The sequence below is a fragment of the Rousettus aegyptiacus genome, unplaced genomic scaffold (genome assembly GCF_014176215.1).
Source record: "Rousettus aegyptiacus isolate mRouAeg1 unplaced genomic scaffold, mRouAeg1.p scaffold_m13_p_18, whole genome shotgun sequence".
NCBI lineage: Eukaryota > Metazoa > Chordata > Mammalia > Chiroptera > Pteropodidae > Rousettus > Rousettus aegyptiacus.
In genome coordinates, this window is record NW_023416293.1 from 12968657 (window position 1) to 12995015 (window position 26359).

Below are 26359 nucleotides of genomic sequence, written 5' to 3' on the forward strand. Positions count from 1 at the left end.
GTCCTGTCTTCCCTGTGATTCCCAGCGAGGTCCAAAACTTACTTTACAGAACGTTTCAAACCTGGGAAAAACAGTATCATTATTACATGAGAATAAATAGGATCCAGAGATTACAGATGGCGTCTCATCATTCTCTCCCCCCTGATAACTTGATTTGAGGCAATAAAATAACCCGTTTGAACGCCCAAGCCTTGGAGTAAGCCTGCATTCCTAAACTCTGCCGATCGATAACTGTGCAGATTTGAAAATCTCTCTTCACTCCCATTTTCTCACGTATAAAAGCAGAAACATATCGGGTACATCATTGGACTGATGAGAGAGAGAAGCAAGACACACACTAGGAACCCTGAGACGAATTTCTGGTATATTGCAGACACCCAATACATATCAGGTTTTTATGGTCTAGTCTCTCCTTGGTCACTACCCGAGGAAGATTTTTCAAAGATATTTTTCATTTTGAACCCAAACTTCAGTCATCGCTTCTGCTTTTATTACATATGACTGAAAAGATTAAGACCCTCTGGACCTTAATTATAAATGATAAAGTTCAGATTTTATCATTTCCTCCACTCTTCACCTCTGAAATACCTCTTTCAATCCATGCTAGTTTGGGCTCATCAGGTTCCACCTTCGACCTGGCGAAGTGGATGAAAACTCATGGCCTTTTCCCCAGAAGGTTCCCTCAATCCCAGCAATTAGTATTTAGAGCTTGGTAAAGAAATGAGTGCCCGGCATCCCTCTGTCTCTGCCCAGCTCATCTGTGCCCGCTTCATCTTGTGTAAATGTTGGGGACAACTCAGTCATAGGCTCTATAGGAGTAACCGTCTCCACCACTCACTCACCTGGGTCTCCGACAGAACCAGGTATTTGAAATAGAGGTACTTGGGTCAGGCAAGGTCAGCAAACAGAAGCATCATATGCTATTTTGAAATTTTATTGATGGACCATCTCACCTGTTGGGGAGATGCTCACCTTCTGACCCAGCTGAAAAATCTAAAGGTCGAGTGGGTTTAACACACCCGTGGTTTCTGCCGGCAGACTTTCTCTCTTTGACCCTTGTTCCATGCCCCTTCCCGTTGCTGCATACCTGTTTAGCTGACTGCTCGCCCCTTGGGATATTCGGTGTGGATACCCAGGCTTATCATCGTACAGGTAGGAAGATTTACGGAGGCACCCGGCAAACCATGCTGGTATTTTACCTGCTGGGGTTATAGAACTAAGAGCCATTACCTTTTTCTTGACCTCCAGCCTGCGGACAGCCTTTCTTGAGGTTGTGCGTAGAGTTTCGCATCATTCCTGAAAGGGCTTTGTGGGGAACGATGAGTCTCTGGTGTAGATCGGAAATCTCTCTCTGCCCGAAGGAGGTATGAAAGCAGCCGCGAGAGGACCGTTAATAACCGATTATTTCGTTTCTTTTCTATAACAGAGTAGATGTTTGACTTCAAGGTCTGTGACTCCCACTTATTTGATGGGAATGTTTTTGTTTTTGTTTTCTCTTAGAGAATTAGAAACAAACTAGTAACAATCAAAGGAACATACTCGTGTGTTTTGAGGGAGAGAGTTTGTTTGTTTCTCTTGCATAATGAGCCAGGGATGTCCTTACTGGTAGATGAAGGAAACATTCGTCTCTGTAGAATTATTTAAAAGTTTATGAAAGGCCCTTTTCCAAATTATCTCTCTCGCGATAACCAAAATGCCTTTGCATTTTTTATTTTTTGAGAAAAAGGTTTTGCATCCAGCTATCCACGCTACATTGAGAAGGTCACTTTGCCTTGATCTAAAGCCTCTGGGGATGATGCACATTTTGTACCTAAGTCAAGGAAATTTCCTTCAAGTACAGCATTTTAGATTTTAAGGACAAGCTTGATGAGGCATTATAATTAGATGAATTTGACATTGAATGAGTTATGTGCAGACTTGACTCAATGAGTGTACTCTGGGACAGAGCTCTAGAGTGGAGATGAGGAGACAGAGACAAGTGTTGCCAATAAACCACACACTAAGAAATTTTCGCTAGCGCTATTCTCGCTTATGTAAAAAGCTCAGAGTGATTGGAAAATACAATAATCACGGAGGGTAGGGGAATGGAATAGGCTGAAGGAGGGATAGATACCACGTTCATGGCTTTTGTTTTTGGTGACAGTTCATGGGCCTTGTTACATCGTTAGGTGCAGCTAATCGACTGATTCAACAACAGCGGCAGCAGCAAAAGTATATTGTGTATTAAACAATAATGAGTTTATGTCATGAACCAAAGGTTGGGGTTATTCCGAGTTCATGTATTGCAGAGCCTTTCTTAAGAAAGAAAACAAAAAGTTTAAGAAAGATCAAAAGAAATTTAAGAGAGAAAAAGAGAAAGGAAGGGGGGGAGGGAAAAAACAAGGAAAAGAAGAAAACGCGTCTGTCGTTAATTTTCCCTGAAACGGAGCTGGGGCCTTCAGGATGCTGCCGTCACGTTTAGAACTGGTTATAAACACACATCAGCTCAGTACTGTTATTTTGGGTTTTCAGGTACAGGCTGGTAGGTGAGATTAATTCCCGAAAATGTGAAGCAGACGGATGGACCAACGACGTTCCTGTGTGTGAAGGTAGATGTCAAGATCCATAAGTCTAGGAAAAGTCTTAACATATCTAAGTTTTTTGAAATGTTTCACAATAAAATATTGTTAAAGTCTATAATTAAATGTTTCTCACTCCAGTTATTTTTCGTGGTTTCTAAACTTTTTGTGGTTTCTGAACTTTTCGTTGCTGTGTTTTGTGCTTCAGTAACTACATGTGAACACTACCTCATCGGATCTAATAGTCAATGTATCGGAGATTAGGAAATCTAAAACTTATTTTTCTTTCCTTTTGGATATTCTAACCACCGGAAACAACACAAGTATCACCATCCAAGTGAGGATCAGATTTTCAGCTTTATTAATGAAGGGACACTCATGCAGCAATCCACTCAATGACAAGATTTAGACACCTGTCCGCTCTCACCTGACAAGGGGGGCTTTTCCTGCAGTCTATGCCTTACTGGAAGAGGCAGGAAGTAAGGGAGAGCTCCGCCCTTTTCTCCCTGATCCATCGAGCAAACAGCGAGAATGGGAAAATGCAGATCCTGGTTCTGAATTTTGAATCAGTCATCCCAATCTCTTATCATCATGGAAATGCAAGAGATCAATCAGAATAGGGTTTCCTAGTTCCACGGCAAAGAGTAAGTAGAGAGGGAGAGAGAGAGAGACAGAAAGAGAGGTGGGGAGGAAGGGAGGGAGAAAGAGAGGGAAGGAGAGAGGAAAAGGAGAGAGGGAGGGAGAAAGAGAAAGGAGAATCCTGTTGCCTAAGGAAGGGACTGGAAAATCTCTCATTTATAGGAGTGAGAGGCAGGAGCTGACCGTTCCAGGAAACATCTGTATTGAAATCACCTGGAGCGTTTGTTAAAAACTGAAATTTTTGGTCTCTGAAAACCTACCGGATGGGTATCTGTGGGGTGATGAGCAGGAAGGTGGCCTCAGGCTTTCCATTTTGATAAGCGTCCCAGGTCATTCTAGTGTAAAACAGAGTTTGAGTACCATAACCTAAAGAATATTGGAAAATATTATGTAAAATCACAAGGAGGTCACAAATTATTTTGAACACCAATGCAGAAGAGGCAGAAAGATTTAAATCTCTTTCTCTGTTGAAGTGAATACAATTAGAAAGTTGGCTTTTACACATTTAGGAATGAGCATTATATGATTGTGGGACTTACATGGAAATTTTATATTTAATTATCTCCAGCTTTATATCCCTCAATTATTAAGAAACACTTTTTTGTTCCTACAAAATTACAAACCGTCATTCAAAGTAGTACTTTTCTTTGTCCACTTCCATAGAAAAGTATGAGAGAGAAACTCACTATCTTTTTTTTTTTTTTTTTTTTTTTTTTTACTTAGAATTTTATCTCTGGCAAACTGGTACATCAAATGTTTCTTACACACACACACTCTCTCTCTCTCTCTCTCTCTCTCTCTCTCACTCAAGTAATTTCCTCCAATCTTATCTTGCTGATAATTTTATATCTATCATATATATATATTTTTTTCATGCTAAAGTTTTCAAATTCTGTTAGAATTTAAAATAAAGAAATGTGTCTTTATTTTTCCAGTCATTAGGTGTTTACCGGTGTCGGAACCCGAGAACGGGAGAATCATCAGTGGTGGGTTCGACGTGAACCAGGAATACACTTTTGGGCAAGTGATACGATTTGAGTGTAACCCGGGCTTCGTGCTTAACGCAGCTAAAGAAATTCATTGCTCAGTGAACGGGTGGAGTGCAGAGAAACCCAACTGTGTGGGTAAGACGCACCTGCTGCTCATCCGATTATCCAGATGGTTTTAGTTTTTCTCAAGAAAACATGTATTTCAAAACACCGTGCCACCTAAAGCATCTGAATAATACTGATAACAACTAACGTTTATTGAGCACTTAACTATTTCCCAGGATTTCATCTAAGTTCTGACATGCGTCATCTCATTTTACGTTCCAAATGACTTCCGTGATTTATGTATCGTTTCCACCTCTGTTTTATAATTGAGGAAACTGGAGGTCGGTAAGTCCCATGTCCAGGGTCGTTATGGCATAAATGGCGGAGTTGATATTCAAACTACTGTTATTTGACACCAAAGTCCATGCTTAATTATAATTAAATTGCAGTTGGCTCTTATGGCTGAAATAGACCAGTGAGCGCCTTTCTGCTCGAGTTTTAATATTGGCCTACAGAATAGGCTTTCGAAAAAAAATTCAAATAGCCAAAGATTTATTATTTATCTCTACTGATGCATCATGATGACATTCTGCTTTTGAATAACACTTCCAGGAAGTGGCCTGTTTTATATTTGTACTGTGAGTTTATTAAAAATATTGCTGAACTGGACCAAATTCCATTGAATAAACATTTGCCTTTAAAAAAAGAGTTCTGTATAGTAAACTACAAGTTGAGAATTCTTTAAGGTACAACATAGCAAAAATAGTCAATAGTATTATAATAATTATGCACACGTCAGGTGGGCGCGAGACTTAGTAGTGATCATTTCCTCAATTATATAAATATCTGATCATTAGGTTGAGCACCTGAAACTAATATTTTATATCAATCATAATTTAAAAATTAAAAAAGTTTTTAAAAGAATTCTTCTATTGTAATACTGCTGATCTGTGCATCATAACCAATTCGATCATTTGGCTTTCATAGTGAAACCTTATGGTCAATTTATTTAGAGTGCCATACTTTGTTCTACCGATTCGTGTCTGGCAGAAACTTCTGCCATGTTTATTGTTTAATATTATCTAAAACCTCCAAATTATTTGCTCTTCATTAGTCTATCCTACAATGACATATAGAGAAAAGTGTTTCCCTTCTTAAAAACGGTTTTCTCACCCAACTAGTTTTCCGAGTTGGTGATGATCCAATATTTATATTCAGTGTACCAAATACTGTATACTCTAGTGGTTTATGGACAGGGTTTACTTCTTACAACTAAATTTCCATAGTTAGTGAAACCACCTTCACGCATAATGATTAATGCCTAAGTCTTAAAGGGAGAATGAGAATTTTGTAAAGGTCAGGAGCTCATGCAGTTGTTGTACAGACGCAGTGAGGCTTCCTTGAGTGTGAAGCTCACCTGTTCCCACTGTCCTCAGGTACAGGACACAAACAGGGAAGGTCAGTGACAGATTAAAGCCAGGCTGGTACAAGAACCTGAGATGCTGTGTACACCATGCCAAGAACTGGGCTTGTATGCAGATCGAATTGGGAAGTCAGCGAGGGGTGTCCAGTGGAGCAATGCGGTGACAAGAAGGTCGTTCAGTTACAGACAGGAAAACAGATTGGAAAGGTGGGAGAACAGGACCCGGGAAGTTAGTTCTTGTTGCTGTCCCAGGAGGAAGTGTTTGAGAGGAGACGGTGTCAAAGGTGATGGCCAGTTTCTGTCTTGATAGAAAACTTGGTTGGATAGTAAAATCATAAAAGCAGAAAGTCAGTTACTCTTTGGATCTGTTATGACAATGAGATAAATTAATTTCTTTGACAGAGTTCTGTTAAATAAGCACTCTATTATCAATACCTAGGAAATATGTGATTTTTGCAGGTTACTCAGTGGAAATACTTTTCTCAATAAGCGTATGTCTCTATTCGATTTTATATACACAGTCGATGAATGTTTCTGGCCATTATTTATTTCCAGAGGACAAATTTATCCTCAAACCAAATAAAATCGGCAACATAATTTTAACCAGCATATTAACTTCCTTCAAAAATGAACGTTACGAACAACAGATACCTTATTCATCAAGTGTCCAAGTCAAAACAGAAGTTCTGTCTGCTCGCCTGCTTTACCTAATGGCAACAAAATTTGCATCTTTATTCACCTGTGTCGTGGACAAAGTCCTTGAAGATCTAACAAATGTCTTGAAATTTAAACCCTCTTATTTAGGAATTTCGTGTGACCTACCACACATTCCAAATGGACAGCCTATATCCCTGAAGACCACTTTTAAAGAAAATGAACGACTTCAATATAAATGCCACAGAGGCTATAGTTACAGCAGGAGAGCAGACGCCGTGTGCACAAAATCCGGGTGGGCTCCACTCCCTGAATGTAAAGGTAACCTTCCATTTCTTGTCTATATCTTTGGCTGTGTATCTTACCAAATGTTATAATCCATATACCTCTTATAGTTAAGTGGTTTATTTTTCTCACCATGGAATATTGATGTTCATAGGAATCAACTATTATAAATAGAGTAGATATCTTAAATTTTTATGTGTGCAAGGCCCGTTCTGAGATCAGTTCGTATTATTCTCTCGCTCTGAAGACAGACATAAACAGGATTAGAAAAGTTCAATAGCTCACGTGGTAGTTGGTCAAAAGCAAGTGACAGTGGAATTAAGTGGCAGAAATTGGAGATGTTATTAACCACAGGCCTGGTAAGAGCTAACAGCGATGACGGCACTTTTTCATGCCAGAAGGGTGTCGCATGGAGCCGAAGAATTCAACTCAACACTGTCCTTTGCCCACCAAACACTATGTCTGGAATATTCTGTTCTTCTTCCTCTATTTTGTTGTAAAAGAGATGGTTTCAAACTATATTGGCCAACATGAGAGAATGTAGCAAGTTGAGTTTAAGAAATTACAAGATTAGGAAGAAGGTACAGTATCGCAGGGTCGTAGCCTTGTTGACATTTTGCAGACTTAAGAAAAGGAGTGAGTTAGCTTTTGATGAGGGCCGCTGCACTGGGTGAACAGAGTGGCAGTGTGGTCACATGTGAAATGGGAGACCGAGCGAGCTTCTTTGCAAGGATGTTTTACTGAGTTTTTCACGCTCTGGCGGGCAGAAGAGTTGAGCCCTCTGCACGTTCGAGCACGTGATTCATGACGCCACGTGTAAACCTGGTTTTAGTGATCCTCTTTTAGAAAACCTAGAGTGAGTTTTTGAGTTGATTTTATTTTTTTCTTTTCCTTTCTTTTCTTTTCTCTCTCTCTCTCTCTCTCTCTCTCTCTCTCTCTCTCTCTCTCTCTCTCTCTCTGTCTGTCTGTCTGTCTCTGTCTCCCTCTCTCTCTTTTGTTTGTTTGTTTTTTTAAATATTTGAGTGAACCTGCCAGCAGCTCCTTGGAAACCCACCCTTCTATGCAACTGGATGATCTCCACCTTCAGGCACTGTTAAGAAAATATTTCAGAGAGTCGTTAATGAGCACAGGACAGTGATGACCCACACAGAACTGCGTTAGGCACACGGCTTGGAGTTCAGATGGTTTATCTTTGTGGTGTCTATGTTTTCTGTACAAAACCAGTGGGCACATAAGTCCACTGTCATTGACCTCTGCCCCTGTTTTATGTCTAGAGATCCTCTTAAATATTAGATAGTTAATTTATCTACCTAACTGTCTCAGTGTGACTTATACACTGTTTCGTTACTATCAGGCTCCTTGTCTTGTATCGGGATAAACATTAGGAGAAACTGTCCATCGGGAATTCAAAATGAGATTTTGAGAATTGAGTTTTGCTTGGAGATAGGACTTGGGACAGCATGAGTACTTCAGAGAAGTCGTCTGATTATTATCACCATCATCATTATTATTTTGGTCACTTAGCTACCTACTTAAAATCCTTGCTGAACGTTCAACACAGGTTTAGAGTCAAAAATACAGTATGGCACCAATATAAAAACATTTCTACAAAAGTTAAAGGCATAACATTTTATTAGGAAAGGACTATGGCGAATTAAGCCACATTCATTTCATTACCCTATGCAAGTCAAATGAGCAATTCAGGATATTTGTCAACAGACCTTAAGGGAACTTCAGGAGCCACAAAGGTGGGGCCGTGGGAAGAGCAGTGGAGGGGCAGATGACGCTGTCATTGTCACACACGGCCACATCGTGTCCTACGCAATGGCCTTGGAGAAAGGGGACTCGAGAGAGCAGGAGACTCAGTACATCAGCTGAGAACTGTGGTCGAGGGGACCAAGATGAAGGGGAGGGACACGAGGCCGGGCTCGCTTAACGCCGTTGGCCGAGGGGTCGGGACAGAATCTCAGCGCCCACTTCCTTTATTTTCCTGTCCTTGACGTTTTCATGGGAATGTCGTGATTACTGCATCATCTGCACATCCTTTTACAGAAATGACATGTGATCCTCTACGCATTGCAAATGGTGACTACAGTCCTAAAAGCACCACATACAGACTCGAGGACGAAGTCACATACTGGTGCAAAAATGGCTTTTATCCTGCGAGCCGAGGAACCACGGCCAAGTGCACGACAACCGGCTGGGAGCCCCCTCCACGATGCGGCTGTAAGTCCCGGGCGCATCTTGACCTGCTTCTTACCTCTGAAATCGCTTTCTCTGAAACACGCAAAAATGGGGACCTGGAAGGTCCAAAAGTTTGCCATATGTCAAGGGAAAGCAGAGGATTTTCGAGGTTTCTTTGCTTTTACAAAGCAGCCAATGACAAGTCGGGAAAAACCATATCATCGAAAGTGAGAAACCCATTTTTGGCTATTCAATGTTAAACACGTACGTGTGTGTAATTATCTATTCCTCTCACTAATATAATTGTGATGTCACAACTAAATGATGTGATTGTGACAGCGGAACATAAACATCGGGGAGGAATGCCGTCGTTTACGCCCAGGCATGTTCAAGGCCAAAGGCCGAGTGGATTTTCATGTGTGACCAGAGAGGGCGGCCTTATCACCATGAGACAGGCGTCTCGTGTGTGACAGTCATGTGCAAAACGGTCATGTGTATATTAATCAGTTTATCGAGATCAAATCAACATACAACATTCCGTTACGTTCGAGCGTGCCACACAAGGACTCGGTGTTTGTACCTAATGTGAAATGAGCACAAACAGGTCTTATTTCTACCATCTGAATTTATCACTTTCATTGTCCTAGAAACCCTAATGCGATGAGTGTAATTATGTTAATGAGAGAGTGTAATTCACCAATCAACAGCGTATCTCTCGTTTGATATTAAGGCGAAACATTATTCACACTGTTTTTTTGTTTGTTTTAATTGCAAGTTAAGCCCTGTGATTTTCCGGAAATAAAACATGGAAGCCTACATCACGAAAGTTATTATAGACCATACTTTCCAGTAGCTATAGGAAAATATTATTCCTATTCCTGTGCTTCCGGCTTTGTGACTCATTCACGACGCTCTTGGGACTACATCACTTGTGGACGGGATGGATGGTCCCCAGCCGTGCCCTGCCGCAGTAAGCAAACCCCTTCGTAACGGTGCACGTCTACGTATCTCAGAGTGGAGAGAAACAATCACTCATGTGCACAGCTACGCCTGTGTGACGAAAGTGACGTCAAGGGCGAGTCCTATGGGCATAACAGGCGATGGAGGTCCTTCCTTGTCTGAGGAGCATTTCATTAAAAAGCACGAGAGCTCAGAATACTGTGCGAGAACACCTGTATCATTCACACGTATTTAAATGATAAATACTACAGGTGAATGATATCAAATATTGACTTTTCTTTCTTAAAGAACGTTGAGTAGTAGCTGTAGTTTTTCTGAAGCATTGTATTTTTTTTGAATGTTTATTCATTCCAATTTAAATGTTGTGAAGATAATTTTTAATTTGCTATTTTGACAAACGTATGGGTTGTTTAATGATCATTTTCTGTTTCTTAGGACAATGTATTTACAATTATTTGGAAAATGGCTATTCTCCATCTCGTGAAGCAAAATACATACAGGGTGACTCTATAATAGTCCGTTGCTATGCTGGCTTCACTCTCCAAAATGGGCAGACGTCACTGACCTGCACGGAGAACGGCTGGTCCCCCCTTCCCAAGTGCATCCGTGTTAGTAAGTAAACTGGTCTGACGTCCCAGTCCGTGTGTGATTTTCTAATATTCATTGACAAACTCACCTATTACTGTGGCACGATGTTGACATCAACTTTTCTTCTGCCAATGGACCTATTAGCTTTCGTTTTCCCTAGCGTGTGTGAGTACACACACAATGTTTTTGGATATATATTTAGAGAAAATAAATGAGCCTATTGATAACACTAGTGAAGGAAAACCAGTAAAAGAACCTCAAAGTTGACGCCTATAATCGTAAAGTGGCATCATCAGCCCGATGGCACAGGAGGGCTTTCCATTGTCTTCTGCATCAAGAACACCAGTGTTGACCATCACCACGGGTGTGAGCATCTGTGGGAGCCCAGGAAGCCAGCAGAGGGGCCTCTGCGCGCAGCGCAGTGACCAGATCTAATGGCACGCGACGGGACGCGATGATGAGGCCGAGAGGAACAGGTTCCCGCGCCTGAGTGACCCCTGCCCTACAGCGCACCCTGGGTCTTGGGCATGGTGGCTTCAAGGGCTTTTTTCTTTGGGAAGGCTAAGGTTGTCACGGGTCACCCAGGTCCACTCGAGCCTTGTCTTTCAATATCACTAATGCTGGTTTGGGGAGCCCTTCGTCTGGGAGCAGCATGAGGCCTCGTCTGGTCCCTGTGCTGAATGACTGTGTTTGAAGAGGTCCTCCCCTCCTGACCGATGGAATTTATGCGTGCTCTGGACATCTGCGACCTCCCCGTTCCCTGGAACTCCTCCGCCCGGCATTCGTCCCTTACCCGTTCCCGTGTTTTCACCTACCCCAGCATGTGGCGTACTCGACCCAGGAATCCGGGGTTTGCCGTGCAGACCGTACAGTCTTCCATTCTCCTGTTTCTTCTTCTCTGGTTCTCTGAGTTCAACTTCTAGTGATGAGAACCTTGACCGTTGGTTCTTCTACTCAACATGACTGACGCTTTCTGCTTGGGTTTTCTCTTCCTGTGTTATAGTCTGGAAAAATTCCCCCCCAAATAAAGCCACTTTAAGAGTAGAGCTCACATCATTTGCCACCATCTCTTTGGAATCTAGCTGGCCATCGACCGTTTCCCAGTGCTCCATGATGGAAGCCCCCCGAGGCCGATTCCATGTTTTAGCTCAGTTTCCTCACTGCTTATGGCCAGAAGTCTCTTGATTATTTTTGTTTGATGTTTATCAAATTTATTCAATTTTTTCAGTGAATCATCTTTTAACTAGATATGTTGTCTCTAGTGTTTGTTGTTATGTAATCGTGGCTCATAACTTTTATATTTGAAATTCGTTTTTTCTGACTTTAATGGGGTATCATTGACAAATAGGAACTGCATGTGTTTATGGGGTACAGCTTGCTATTTTGACGTCTGTTTGCATTGTGAAATAATCACCATGATCAAGCTAACTACCACATCCGTCGCCTCACACAGTGACCAGTTTTTTGGCCTGTGGTGAGAACATGTAAGATCATTCCTTAGCCGTAGTTAAAACAAGTCACAGGGAAAGGCCCACTAGCTGGGTTCTGGCAAGCTACAGGTCCAGACCCACGAAACGCAGAGGTTTCTACACACTTCTCAGAAGAGACTCTGAGTATTTTATATCTTGCTTCATTCCCACCCCCCCAAAAAAAAAAAGTTTAAAAGTACCTTCACTTAGTATCTTTGGAAACTCGTAGTTTATTTTCTCTGATACAAGACCTTAGATAATTAAGTTTTTCTCGGTTTTCATTTACAAATGACTCATCTTTTCATGCTGTTAATATCATTCGCGTCCTTCCAGAAATGTTTGCTGACACATGTTTATCTTTTCGTCGTGCTCGCTCCCTTCTAGAGACATGTTCAAAATCGGATCTAGAAATTCAGAATGGATTCGTGTCTGAATCAGAGTCTACATATCCCGTCGGTAAAGAAGCACGATACAAATGCAAAGACGGATACATAACAGAAGATGGTCAGACAACTGGCTCGATTAGGTGTCTGCAGAGTGGGTGGTCAGCTCGACCCAGATGCATTAGTAAGTCATTCGCGCCGTTGGCGTCCGTGACGCTGGTGGCCGCGGTCCAGAAGCTTACCGTAGCAAATTCTTTTGGGGGAGAGGTGGGCTGAGGTGGTTACGTTGGAAGAATAACTAGAAGCATCTTGAGAAAAAAACATATATATATATATATATATATTTTATTACTTTTTGAGATGAGAATGTCAGTCTATCTTTCTCTCCATTTCTCTCCACTGTGGAACATCCCATGATTTATAAACTCGTTAGGGAGCTATTTGTGTATTCTGGTGTAAACGCACTTCTTCTTAGCTGAGACTCCTTTCCTGTGGTACCTGTTTTTATGTGGTGAAACTCTTATGTCAGAGGGTTTCTTCCGAGACATAAAAGTTATGTTTTTAAGTAAAGATACAGGTTCATAGTGCATAATTTTGGGATAACTTAACCTGTACTTTGTGTTTGATACTGTAGGGTACGTCCCCTTCTGAAAAGTCACTTCCTGTAGAAAACCTGCCTGAACGACTAGTTGCGGTGCCAGATTCCGCTGTGCTGACCGATGACCCATGTCCCCACTCCCTCTCATTGTTGAAAATCACTCTTTTTGAGCAACTGATGCACTTTTCTCTGTCACGTATATCACAACTGCTAATAAGTTCGGCATCCGAATTCACGAAATGCTTCTCTGCTTTACTAAAAAAATTATGACATCTATAATGGCCTATTTAATTGCTAGCATGTAATAAATACAGAAGTATAATTGCATTGAGAAAAATGTTCTTAAAATAAGATTTTCAGAGTGTCAAGTGATAAGAATAGAGCTTTATACAAACATACTTTTCCATTTTGAGTAACTATTTGAAGACAATGATTCATTGCTGCTAGTCTTAGATTTTTTTTTATATCATGTAATTTCTTAGTACATTCTAATTGATATTTTTCCTTACTCAATTAGATTGTACTTTCAATAATATTAGCAATGACATCCTCAATTCTATTATGCATTAGAGTCTTGTGACATGCCAATATTTGAGAATGCCAGAGCCACAGGTGATGCCACGTGGTTTAAGGTCAATGACAACTTGGTCTATGTATGCCATGATGGATATAAGAATGGAGATGGACACACCAGGGGTAGCATACAATGTGGGACCGATGGTTGGTCTGACACACCCACGTGTCGTGGTGAGTACTTCTCCTCAGGTATTCTTTTTTTTTCAGGATTACCAAAATTACCAAAATTCGTTTCAAGCGTTTTATTTTTCTAAACAAATCTGAGCTACGTAGAGTCCCTGAAAAGGAACAATGATTGAAACCATCTAATGCAAACAGGGAGGAGAGGCTGTTTTGAAGCTCAAGATGATCATCTGTTTATCCCAGTCCATCAAGGCTGAGTTTTCTATGGTCCATACACATCATAGATTTGTAAGAGAGCATCCTTTCATAGTTATTTTAAATGCAGGCTATTATATTTTGTAAAACTGGGCACTCATTACCAAAATCCTATTTTTTTTTTACAACATCCTTAGCTACTGTAATCTAATCACATGATGATGATGATGATGATGATGATGATGATGTTACAGTAGCGAATGCTTCTAATTCCATTGCTATGTCAGTTAGAAGACTGCAAAAATGTGGCAGTTTGGGCTACAGAGAAGCCGACAGGAACTGTAACAGAAAAGGTCGGGATGGAGCAGTCAGAGCGGAACCTACACAGAACCTGAGAATGAGAGATGATTAGAAATTCAAAGCAGCACATGGGCTTAAGCCTTTCAAGGAGTTGGCTGTGCCAGGAACCAGGATGTTCAGAGTGTCGCTAGAGGAATCCATGCACTGAAAGGAATCGTTGTGTTTTGTTTTGTTTTAAAATAGGAGACATTGCCTGGCGAATGCCACAGGAGCTATGGTGAGGAGGGAAGCAGGCTGAGCACCGGAGGCGGGTGCTCTGGGAAGGTGGGAGGGACCAGGGCGCAGACCTCTGTGGCAGAGCCACGCCTTGCGTCAGCTTCTGGGGCCACTTCCGGCGTCTGGACAGGAGAACGAAAGCAAAAGGACACGTGACTCCGACGGTGCGGAGAATCGGGACTGGCAGCTTCCTTTTTCTTTTGGAATCTGAGACAAACTCACTCGAGACCGAGTGGTGTAAGGGAGGAGGCGAAGAAACAGGACCCTGGCAGAAAAGGTTTGACACAGAGAATTCAGAGAGAGGGACAGACAGACAGTCACAGACACACACGCATGGCGCTTATTATCGCGATGAGGTAGACATGCTGAGCAGTGACTAGGGCCCAGTTAAATGTGCTTCATTCTTACTGTCAACAAACTCCTTTTGCCGGCTAGAAATGGGCTAAGAGAAAATAGCAAAAAATACAGAGTTCTGCCTTTCAAGAACTTTCATTCCAGCACGAAAACAAAATAATGAATTAAACCAAATAATGAACCTGATGATAAAAATATTTCTAATATATTTTTAGATAACTGTATTCAAAGACACAAAAGAATCAAGGACTGAACAAATAGGACGATATCGAGGGTTCTGTTTCTTAGAGGAAGGCATCTCTGCACGGAACATTTGAAAACCATTCTGGATAGAGACAGGAGTGTGTGTAACAGTGAGATAGCAAAGAACTTGACCTATTTGGAAATATTTAAAGACCATAAAGCTTGGAGTCTGAATTGGTGATGGAAGAGAGACAGAAGATGACATTAGAAGTGTAAGCAAGAGTTTGATCATAAAGGGTTTGGATTTTCTTCTGAGTGAAAATGAGTTTAAGATGACACTGAGGTTTTGGGGGCAAGGGATTAATTAGAGCTAGATCCAGTTTGTACAAAGTCTGAAGATTCTACCATTTTGAGCGGACTCTTTTAAAAAAGAATGCAAGATAATGAATATATAATTATGATGGCCTTTCCAATGTCACTATACATGACAGGAAAACGTGAAAGAGGGAGTTGGAGTGACACAGACAAACAGTAGAAACAGACATGGCCACTGTGGCTGGTTCTCTGTTGAAAATTTCATGAAACTGATGACTTTGTGAACACGTTGGTTGGGATGTGGCAACATGAATAAGGTTTCCGAGGACGGAACAAATAGCAGTTTAGTGTTCGTTTCAAATAATTCTCCTTGACCATGTAGGAGAAAATTGCACCTGATTGGCTGATATTTGAATTTATTTCAAATGTCCTGGAATTTCTCTTTTCTGGGGAGAGATCGCCAAGGAATTTCTATCATAAACCACTGTAGCTGAACAGCGTTGCAGCCATCATAAATAAATGCACACTTCAGTGTAAATATCCATGCTAACATTTCCGAGAATCAGTACGGGGGTTCAGGGTAGTGACTTTTGGATAAAGATAAATCTCTCTGATTCAGAGCACATCCAGACTCTTCTTTAAATCACATGTCTTAGTTATTATCTTTATATAAATGTAACAGCTGGAGAAAGCTAAAAGCCAAGATCCTTTTTTGGGGGTGGGGGGTGGGGATAGGGGTAGTTAAGGTGGCATTTTTCATAATACGATGAGACGAAGAATTCATATCAAATGAGCATGTAATGTATAAACAAAGACATGTGCAGATGAAAGAATTGTTTTGTAGAATATTGGAATTGAATTTGAGGAGGGGAATCCCAGTGGCGTTCATTAGAGTGTGATCTTCTCAACTAGTGACAAAGCTCAACATTGAAAGAAAAACAAAAGCAACGTTATTGAGTTATTTTTTGTGTGGCTTTACTTTAAAATAATAGTTAACTTATGTCCACTTCTGTGATTATGTGTTAATACTTCACTTTTAGATAGTATGAATTTTCTTTATGGTATAATTCTAATCGTTAATTTCCAGGTGTTAATTTCACATGTTAATTACCAAGATAGGAGGATTCCAAATAAGAAAAATGCATCTTTTGTTACAATCAAGCAGTGTCATAAATTTCACAGTTTTTATAAATCTTAAGGGGTGGTTTTTCACATTTCTAATTTGAATCAGAATAATCAACCATTTATAACAGCCAATAAAAATTATAGGTATAATAAGAAGAGATAGTTGTATATTATATAAATATTCAGGATACCTAGAATATGCCTACCTATGTGATCTTGAACATATTTATCTAGCTTTATGTTTCAGTTTGATTTATTCACTTATAAAATATTAATTTAATGACTTAATATTTATCAACTGAAATATATTAGAAATGCCTCTCATATGTTCTGGTTCCTCAATTATATCAAAGAAATTACCAATTTTCCTTTAAGCATACAATGTAAAAATTCCATCATTAGTGTTCTTATAATATGAGAATAGTTTTATTTTTTGATAATACAAAAAAATGCAACATTAAATTTTATAAATGTCAGTAATAAAATCAGAATCAGATACACTGTCATAAGCAACTTGACTTTATAATAAAATTTCAGGACACATATATAGCTATTCGATGAGTCCCATGTGAATTTTAAAGAAGAAGATTTATCTGATGACTCTCTGGATATGCAACACCCAGCACCTCACTTTTACACGGCGCATAGAAAATTCACTTTGGCAATGATTACTGATATATTCTCATTAAATTATTTGACCTTTTCTATAGAAAAAGAATGCGGAGTTCCCAATATAGAACCAAATGTAATTGCTGAGCCCAAGAAAGACAAATATAAGGTTGGAGACGTGTTGAAATTCTCCTGCAGAAGGAGACTTAAAATTGTCGGGACTGACTCAGTGCAGTGCTACCACTTTGGGTGGTCCCCTAGTCCTCCTACATGTAAAGGTGAGTATCTGAGAGTTGCTGAATCGAGATTTTGAATTTAAGTTATCACACTGGTTTCCTCTGTTCGTTGGCTTCCTGTGTGTCTGGTGCATGAAGCCAGAGATATGCATTGGGCACCAGACACCTCAGATTTTTTTACACAGGAAATTTATCTTCAATCGCTTTTTGAAATATGTATCGGGAGGGACCGTGGATACATACATTGTGTCTACTGATGGGCAGACTTGTCATCGATTTCGGCCTATCATTGTACCATTAAGATTGGAAATTTTGATCAGCATGGGCCTCACCTCAGGTTTCACTGAGTGTGTCTAAAGGATATTCATGCAGCTAACAGTCAGTTCAACCACATGAATGACTTAATCGAAGTTAAAACATATGGATCAAATGTTTGTTTGCCTCCAGTGGTGGTATATTTTCAAAATGTTTTGATAAATGTTTCGGTGGAATATAAATATCACTGTCGTTTGCACAAACATATTTGTCAATCGGTTTGCGTGTATTTTTAAAAATACCTATAATATTGAACATGTTTTCTGGGCTTAAATATACTTCCCAATCAAGGGGTTCATATAAGTAATAAAACTGGGAGTACAAATCAAGGGTAAACACCATTCTTCCTCCTTGGGTTAAGAGCGTACAGTAGTCTATGGCCACACCACCCTGAACAAGCCCAGTGTCTGATCTCGGAAGTTAACAGGGTCGGGCCGGGTTAGTACTTGGATGCGAGACCACCTAGGAAGACCAGGAGCTGTAGGCGTAAAAAATAAAAAATAAGGGATTGTAAACTGACAAGGTCCTTGCAACCTGTGAGGTCAAACAAGGGTTGCCTCGCCTAAAAAAAAAAAAAATGCTATAATAAGTTAGATAATAAATAAAGGCAAAAAACCTTCGTTTTCCTGGATATATTAAGTTGCAAATTAAAGAATTTCACCATCGATTACGCAGTATTTCTCCCACAGGGGAAGTCCGGGCTTGTGGCCCACGTCCTTCGCTCCTCAATGGGGAAGCTAAAAACGCACCTAGGGAAGAATATGCGCACGGCGAAGTGGTGGAATATGTCTGCAGCCCTCGCTTTCTGATGAAGGGCTCCAACCGCATTCAGTGCGTGGATGGCGAATGGACCGTCTTGCCCCTCTGTGTTGGTAATGTGTCCGGAAGCTTAACACTTAGACTTAAGCCAACACTACGTTTATATTCATATAATCACGTAAGTTGTGTTTCAGAGATGCACATGTGTCTGTGACATTTTCCAGAGGAGAACAGTACATGCGACACTGTGCCGGAAGTCGCCAATGGCTATGCGGTGTCGTCTGCCCCTCCCTATCGTCATGGAGAGTCGGTCGAATTCAGGTGCACCGAAACATTTGCAATGAGTGGACGGAGATCGGCAACGTGTGTCAGGGGAGTGTGGACCCGACCTCCTCAGTGTGTGGGTGAGAACGCACTTTCAAATTGGCATTCAATAAAATTCAATATTTGCATTGTAAAAAACTATATTTGCAAACATATATATATATAAATTTGAAATTTACAGATATTCTTAAAAATGTTAGGTCGTAATTTACAGTGAATCGAAACATCTGTTTGTTGTTCGATAGGTGTCTACAGAGGAAAAACAGAAGCTAGCAATAGAATTTTATGGATCCATTCTGATATTAGCATTGTTTATCTTTATTTGTGTGTAACTAAGTTTACTTATACATATGGCCAAAATTTCTTTCTCAGTGTTTCTTTCGTACCTCCCTCTAGCCTAGCTTTTCATTCTTCACAAGAAGTTTATTTTCTTAAAGTCTTATTTAAAAACACTACCTAGGACCTGCACTGACATTTCAGCAAATTAAAGAAGGATTTCCATGTGAATTGAATTTTTGAAACATGTAGCAATATGGAAAAAATTCTGTTGTCTCATAGTGGAGCCAGCAAAAATTTACAATGGCATTATATTATGAGATTACAGGATGATCTGGTGCATAAAATAGCTTCTCAAGGATTCTAAGAGTATGTATACAAAATAGCTCATGACTTTAACATCCATCTTCTCCTGTATTTGGTGGTCATGCAAAAGTTCTGCTTAAAGTTTCACATTTCATATATTACATCTTAGATCCACTTTGATCTTTATCTTACATTAACCTTATTGAAAACATATCATTAACTGGTAACTTCATATATTCTGTTTTCGCAGATAATTGTTTTTATTTTAGCATTTTAAGATTGTGGATTAAATATAAGGTAGAGAAACAAATGGATGTGAACATTTGCACAGATTTCCAATGGGACCAAGTTTAGTCGTGTGATGACTCATCTCTGCACGGACCATCCAAAAAGTGTACCTCTATGCTCTTGCAATCCCCGAAGGGCAAAATGTGTTTACGATGGATATTTTCTCTGAAATTTCAAGATGGGACCTAAGCCTATGTCCATACATAATAGCCCATCTCATGCCGTGTGATCAGGAATGGCTTTGTTGGGGGAATTCATAGGCATACATTCTAATTTCATTAGACTATTGACTCAATCGCTGGTGCTTTTTGTATTAGTTACTTGAATTCTTATAATCAGTGTTTTCAGAGAATATTTTCATTTTATAGCAATAACTGAACCTGTGAAGTGTAAATTACCAAAATTAATTCTAAATGTGGAACCCGTCTCTGATAAGAATACTTACCACCATAATATGAACGTAAGTTACACATGTAAAGGAGAATCAAAACAAAAAAATTCAATCTGCATAAATGGAAGATGGGATCCCAAAATAACCTGCACAGGTAAGCTCTCATTTATAACATTTTCAAAATAATTAAGTCCTCTTATCTCGTAAAAGGTGTCTCTCTGTGTCTTTAACTTTTTTTAACTCGTTACAAGTGATTTTAAAATTGGAAGGTAATTTAGAAAATGACCAAAACACTGTTCCTAAATATTACTTGTCATGTGCATTAGTCAGCTATGAAACAAGCCAGCCAGAAGTGTGGTGGCCTTAAATGGACTTCTGGACGGTAGGTGAGCCGATCGCCTACTAATTTCTTTATTACAGATTTGCCTGTGCCTGCGCCTACGCCTACGAGGTATTTATCTAAGTATCAATGAATGCGTCTGTCTCTGTGGGTATCAATCTGTGGATGTATCTGTTGAGTCATCTATTTATTTATCTACATCTGTCTTTAATATTCTGAGTCACATCGTCACCACCAGCTCCAAAAACATGGGGTTCATTCTCTTTTCCACTTTCCATATCTTTATTTCTCTTCTCCAACAGTACGGCACCTTGGCTCACTTTCCTCAATGTTTTTACCAATTCCCATGAGCCTAGAATATACAGGACATGGCATACAAGGACAAGGACAAATCTACTATCTATAGTTCCACTTATTTTTAGATCGAAAAGAAAATGAATAAGTCCAGGTGTGGCATACACATGTGTGTCAGTATTTTCTTCTAGAAGCTTTATAGTTTTCCATTTGTATTTAGATGTATCCGCCACTTTAAGTTTGAGTATGGTGTACAATGAGAGACGATGCTCTTTTTTGTACGCTGACAGCCAGCAGTTCTAGGACTGTGGGTGGGAAAGACTGGAATGGAAATCAAGTGACCGTAAAAATGATGAATAATTTGGGGCCCTTTATTTTTCCATTTATCAATGCTTCTCCCCACACATGGCCTTAATAATTATAGCTTTATATTAAATCTCGGTCCGGACATATTTTCTCCAATTATGTTCTTGTGAGGGTTTTCCTCTAATTCCAATGCATTTGATCATGGTTGTCTGTAAGAAAAAATGTGATCTCTGTCTTTATTCAGAGTCTGCTGTGGAGTGAGTGGTTCAGTTAGAATGTCTTAATAGTTGAATTCTTTACAATAGGCTTTACATAAATTATGCAAGAAAGAATAAAAGGAAGAATCTGCAGAGAAGGCCTTGAGAATAGAAACCAAATGTGATATGTTAAGTGCTAAACAAGCTGAAAAGTATGACATATGGAAACACAGAACACAACGCTATAATTTGATCCTTTAGGATCCGTTATTACTGACATTTTAATTTACTGAGCTGTTTTTTAATACTTTCAACGTATGATTTTTCATCAAGGAATTTAATTTTAATACTTGTAGAAGTACAACGATGTCCACCTCCGCCTCAGATTCCCAGAGCTCGAAATATGACAACTACAGTGAATTATCAGGATGGAGACAAAATATCTATTCTTTGTGAAGAAAATGCTCTAATGCAAGGAGGAGAAGAAATCGTGTGCAAGAATGGGACCTGGCAGTCAGTCCCACGCTGTGTCGGTCAGTAGCACATTACTTGCCTTTTAACCTTCTCTCCAGGCGGGTCGGACTCCTCCGATTTCTGTTTCTGTTCCACTCATCGTGCAGCAGCAAGTCATGGTCTAGGTCCACAAGCAGTCAGCATTCTTCCGCTTCGAGTGCGAAGTGAACGCAGACAAACACTCTGGGTTCCCGTGTTTTTCTTTATGCACATTTTACTCCTCAAGTAAAAGGGAGACATGTATTCTTGCAAGTTTCAGATACCTTTTAGTGTTCAAATCATTTAATTTGTTCAAATTATTATTGTTCCAGTATGCCAAACAGTGTTCGATTTTGTTTTTTGATTTAAACATTATCTTTGTGATTGATCCTTTCGTCTCTGTTCTTCATCTAGAAAAACGTCCGTGTTCTCAACCACCTCACATAGAACATGGAACTGTTAATATATCTAGATCTTCAGAAGAGAGGAACGGAACATCCGAACCCAGGCCTTATGCACATGGCACCAAATTAAGTTACCTCTGTGAAGATGGTTTCAGGCTGTCTGAGGAAGATGGGGTAACGTGCAACATGGGAAAGTGGAGTTCTCCACCGCAGTGTGTAGGTGAGGCCCCCACGCAAACCAGAAATCCGTTTTTGGGACAATTCATTCAAGTCGTCAGTTGTCATCAAAGTCATGACACATAACCCTTTAGATTTCTAAATATATCAAACCATTTATATATTCCGTAGTAACATAGCATTTCTATGTTACATATTTTACCAAACAATTTTTGCATAATCAAATCCATCCTGTTTGCACTAATTTCATTGGTCAATTATAAAATCACTTAATTCTGGCATTTTGGGGGTATTAAAACTGGGTGTACAGCTAAATTAAATCAACCTGTTCACATAGGTACACCCTTGAACGTTCCTACATATCTGTATAATTTGTAGTAGATGCTCTGCCACTCTGTTTTAAACATCTATGTTCTTACAGTATCCCTTCTGATTTCTTACAAAATCTGGTACTTTCTTAAGATGATTAATTCTAAATGTGTTTTCTTTTACTATTCATGATTGCCTACAGAAGCATTGCTAGCTCCATTCATGAATATATTGATATTTTTAGTCTCAAGTTCTTGGTCAAGGTGACAGCTGGACACACACCACATGCTGGCTTTAGAAAGCTTTGTGTTCCTTCTCTGTGATGTGATGCTAGCTTCTGTGTGATCATTTTGTTTCAAATAAAAGTACGAAAGATGACAACCGGTACATAAAATAAGTTTCAAAGGTATTGAATTATCTCACCCTCCCTTCCTTCCTTCCTTCCTTCCTTCCTTCCTTCCTTCCTTCCTTCCTTCCTTCCTTCCTTCCTTCTTTCCTTCCTTCTGTCTGTTTTTCAGGACTTCCTTGCGGACCACCACCTTTGATTCCAAATGGTTTTGTACCTAATCAGTTCAGCAGTTATAAATATGGACAAGTAGCTGAGTACAGCTGTTCCAGAGGTTTTGAGATGGAAGGACCTGCATCTATACAATGTTTGGGAGGAAAATGGTCCCATCCACCAAACTGCACAAGTACAGTGTATTCAATTCTATTCTAAGACTCACAGATATCCTTAGTTCTGAGCATTCATGATACAAATATGAAACTAAGTGGTAATTTAAGAATTCAGTAAAGTATCTCTGGAATGTTCTGGATTCTGATAGAGAATTGATAGCCCTAGTAATAAGAAAAGTTTGGCAACATGAGTGAGATTATTTTCTTTTGCTTTCTGAAGACGAATTATTTCATTTTGACATCAGTTTGTCTGTATGTTCGACGTGCTCAGATGAACATTCTCAGACTTTTTGTCTCTGATTCTATATCACAGTTGACCCACGCTCATCGGTCTCCTCACCATTCAATTTACTCTGAGTTTATCTCCTTATAAGGATATAATTTCCTGAGATATTTGGCATAATTATGGAAATAGATTTTTGACAGAGCAAAAATTAGAAATACGTACATAACATCGGTAGACTCTATGGGCAGATAGCAATGCGAATATAAGAAGTCTGGTCTCGAACATCGCCTGTGTCCATAGCTCTTCAGATTTCAATATCACCATTCCCATGTTATGCTTTTGCCAAACGTAGATTCAGTCAATTTAATTAAGTCCAGACTGCTAACATTTTCAAGTGGTAAGAAAAGTATTGTACAGCATTCATCACGGTATTCATCATAGGATATGATTATTGGCCATGGTGTATCTTTAAATATTTATTGAACAAATGCACATTACTTTTCCTTTCAGAAGCAGACTGTTCTACCCCGCCCAGCTTTGACAAAGCCATCTACGTAGGTCCATGGAAGAGTTCATATAATTCAAGAGAAAAAGTGAATTATAGATGTGAACAATATTACCAAATGGAAGGACCCGATACTATACAGTGTCTTAAGGGAAGGTGGATAGGAAGGCCAACGTGCAGAGGTACTTGGATGAAATTTCAAAATGCATTTATTGAGAGATCTTAAGTCCTATAACAAAATGGCCTCCAGTGTCACGAAGAAAAGAACGTGGGTTATGCCTTAGGCCGGGTCAGCGAGGTGTCCGCCTTCCGTGCGACGTGGAGCGTGGACCGGGTGGTGAACATAGGGCCCCGTGGCTCTCAAATTGTGGCCGGGCAGGAGCAGCATCAGCACCTTCTGGGAAGTCGTTTTAGATGCAAACGCACATTCCAGACTCAGAGTCAGACGCCCGGGTTCCTGAGCCTGGTTTAACGATTCCCAGGGGGTTCTGCGCACACTTCAGTCGGGGACCATAGCGATCGCCTGTGACCTCTCAGAGTCACCGCCTCTTATACATCGCTCTCTGTGGTGTCACGTGGCCCCCCAGATCACCGAAGAGTGTCTTACAGGTCACACCTTGATGAACTGTGATTTTTCCATGACTCCTTCTGTGGGGTTCTTATGTCATCTTCTTCCTTCAACTACGGTGTTCTGAGTATGTTCACTGTTTCTTGTTTTAACTTACAGAAGTCTTTAAGATTTTTATTAAGTGGATCGGGGCAACATTGTTTAATAAAACTGTACAATTCAGTAAAACATCCTCTGGACATTGCACTGTGTGTCAACCCCAAATCAAATCTCCTTCCGTCACCATATATTTGACCCCTTAACTCTTATCTGCCTCCCCCCACCCCGTACCCTCCTTCCCTCTGGTCACCATTAACCATTTGTCCGTCTATGAGGTTTTGATTCTTGTCTCATTTTCTAAGGAAGCGTCTACTTTTGTGTTTATTTTTCTAAGGGCCTAATATTACATTTCGTAAATGAAGTGAAAAAAGAATTCTGATGTCAAAAAATCTCTTTACTATGATTTCCTAGTGGTTTATAAATTCATTTTGACTTTATGTATGTTATAACACATATTTTACTAAACTCGAAAGGAAAACCATCCACAATAACCATCGTTTTCATGGGCCTAAATATATCGATTAACCTTTTAGAGAGGAGAGGAGAAAGATTTATGGTATCAAAGCTTAAATCTTACAAAAAGTATTGTTTTATCTCCTTTTTTAAATCTTACCTATACGTTTATGAAAACTAGCAGTCTTTCATGACAGATTAACTATTGGATTTTAAATCTTTCTGAAAATATATTTGAAACCACTTTTGTTGATTTGCTACTCAAAACAATCATTCGTTACAGATCCATTTTTTTTTCTATTCAGATACTTCCTGTACGAATCCTCCCACAGTGGAAAATGCTAATATACTACACAAGAGGGACAGGTATCCACATGGTAACACAGTACGTTATGAATGCATCGATTCTTTGCAACTATTTGGGGATGTAGAAGTGACATGTTTAAATGGAACATGGACAGAACCACCTCAGTGCAAAGGTACAGTATCTCATCCCTAGCCCCCAAATGGAGACTACATATTAGGGCCAAAATATGTTGACATAGAAACAGAATGGAGTAGTTCCCATGGAATAAAATGTTGTAATGCAAATGAAATGCCGGTGCTTAATATCCGCTTCTCTTTGTGGCTGAATCAGTGATATGATATATGTATTTTAAGGAAACGCTCACCAGATTAGAAAAAGAGTTGGAATCATGGACAATCCTCTACCTTAAGTATTAAAACAAAACTCAGCGTTTCCTGAGGAATCGGTGTGCTAAAGACCCTTCAGTCTGAGCGCTTGCCAGACCAGCGGAGCTCCATTTGGGATGCGGACGAGACAGCGAGATGAGTGACAGACGGGGGTCGCCCCAGGCTTCCCGCGCCCGTGGCTTCTCCTTAAAGCTCGCCGCCAGCCGGCCGAGCTCACCCAGGCCATCCCTGCAGGGGAGAATCAGCCTGTGACCCTGCTCAGGGGCGCTCCTCGGCCAGGGTGTAGAAAACCTGCAAAGGACAGGACTCAGCAGCCACCTGTCGTGTTCTGCAGGCAGCACGTGCCGGGGTCTTGTTGGTGTGTCCGCCCGGTAGTTCTCAGTCTTTTTCACTGATGTCTTTAAGCCACTTACGTTCAGAATCATGATCGGTATATTGGGCCTAGCTCAGCCGTTTTCCGAGTCGATTTGTGCTGTTGGCTCTGATTCTCGCTCCCGCAAGGTGGATGTGTGTGGCCGTCACTCCCCACTTCAAGGGACATGTGCAAACTTTGCTTCCTCTCAGACCCACCTACTCTCCCCACATCTGAAACACGAATCTCTTCAGTATTTCCTCTACGCGTATTAACACCGTATCACAGGATTTCATTTCGCACCGATTCGTTGGGAAAAGGGCGCTCGCACTGTATTTACCCATCTCTGTATCAAGTCCGTTTTTAATCTTCCTCCCAAAGGCGGAGCCGCCCTTCTTCCATGGATTCCTGCGATCGAAGGTGCCTTGAGCAATTCTTTAAGGGTGGGTCTGGGGGGGGCATAAATCTGCCTGTTTTCCTTCTTCCGAGAATAACTATTTCTCATTCTAATTCTAAAGGACAGTGTCACTGGATATAGAATTT

At 40.2% G+C, this 26359-nt stretch overlaps 1 protein-coding gene across 6 annotated transcripts in view; it reads left to right on the forward strand.

Annotated features, from left to right (window-relative positions):
• LOC107520841 (complement factor H) overlaps window positions 1-26359 on the forward strand; it is an 80317-nt gene that overhangs the window by 9855 nt on the left and 44103 nt on the right. For 3 of the 6 annotated variants that reach the window (XM_036235473.1, XM_016165063.2, XM_016165060.2), the window contains exons 4-20: window positions 2512-2588; window positions 4133-4321; window positions 6459-6629; window positions 8646-8819; window positions 9553-9747; window positions 10173-10349; window positions 12179-12361; window positions 13346-13522; window positions 16933-17109; window positions 18072-18254; window positions 18366-18545; window positions 19704-19880; window positions 21220-21396; window positions 21770-21979; window positions 22764-22937; window positions 23657-23833; window positions 25077-25250. In XM_036235473.1, coding sequence (XP_036091366.1) covers window positions 2512-2588; window positions 4133-4321; window positions 6459-6629; window positions 8646-8819; window positions 9553-9747; window positions 10173-10349; window positions 12179-12361; window positions 13346-13522; window positions 16933-17109; window positions 18072-18254; window positions 18366-18545; window positions 19704-19880; window positions 21220-21396; window positions 21770-21979; window positions 22764-22937; window positions 23657-23833; window positions 25077-25250 — 2972 coding nt within the window. The remainder of the gene's footprint in view (window positions 1-2511; window positions 2589-4132; window positions 4322-6458; window positions 6630-8645; window positions 8820-9552; window positions 9748-10172; window positions 10350-12178; window positions 12362-13345; window positions 13523-16932; window positions 17110-18071; window positions 18255-18365; window positions 18546-19703; window positions 19881-21219; window positions 21397-21769; window positions 21980-22763; window positions 22938-23656; window positions 23834-25076; window positions 25251-26359) is intronic. The other 3 variants (XM_036235475.1, XM_016165061.2, XM_036235474.1) reach the window with 2 other exon arrangements.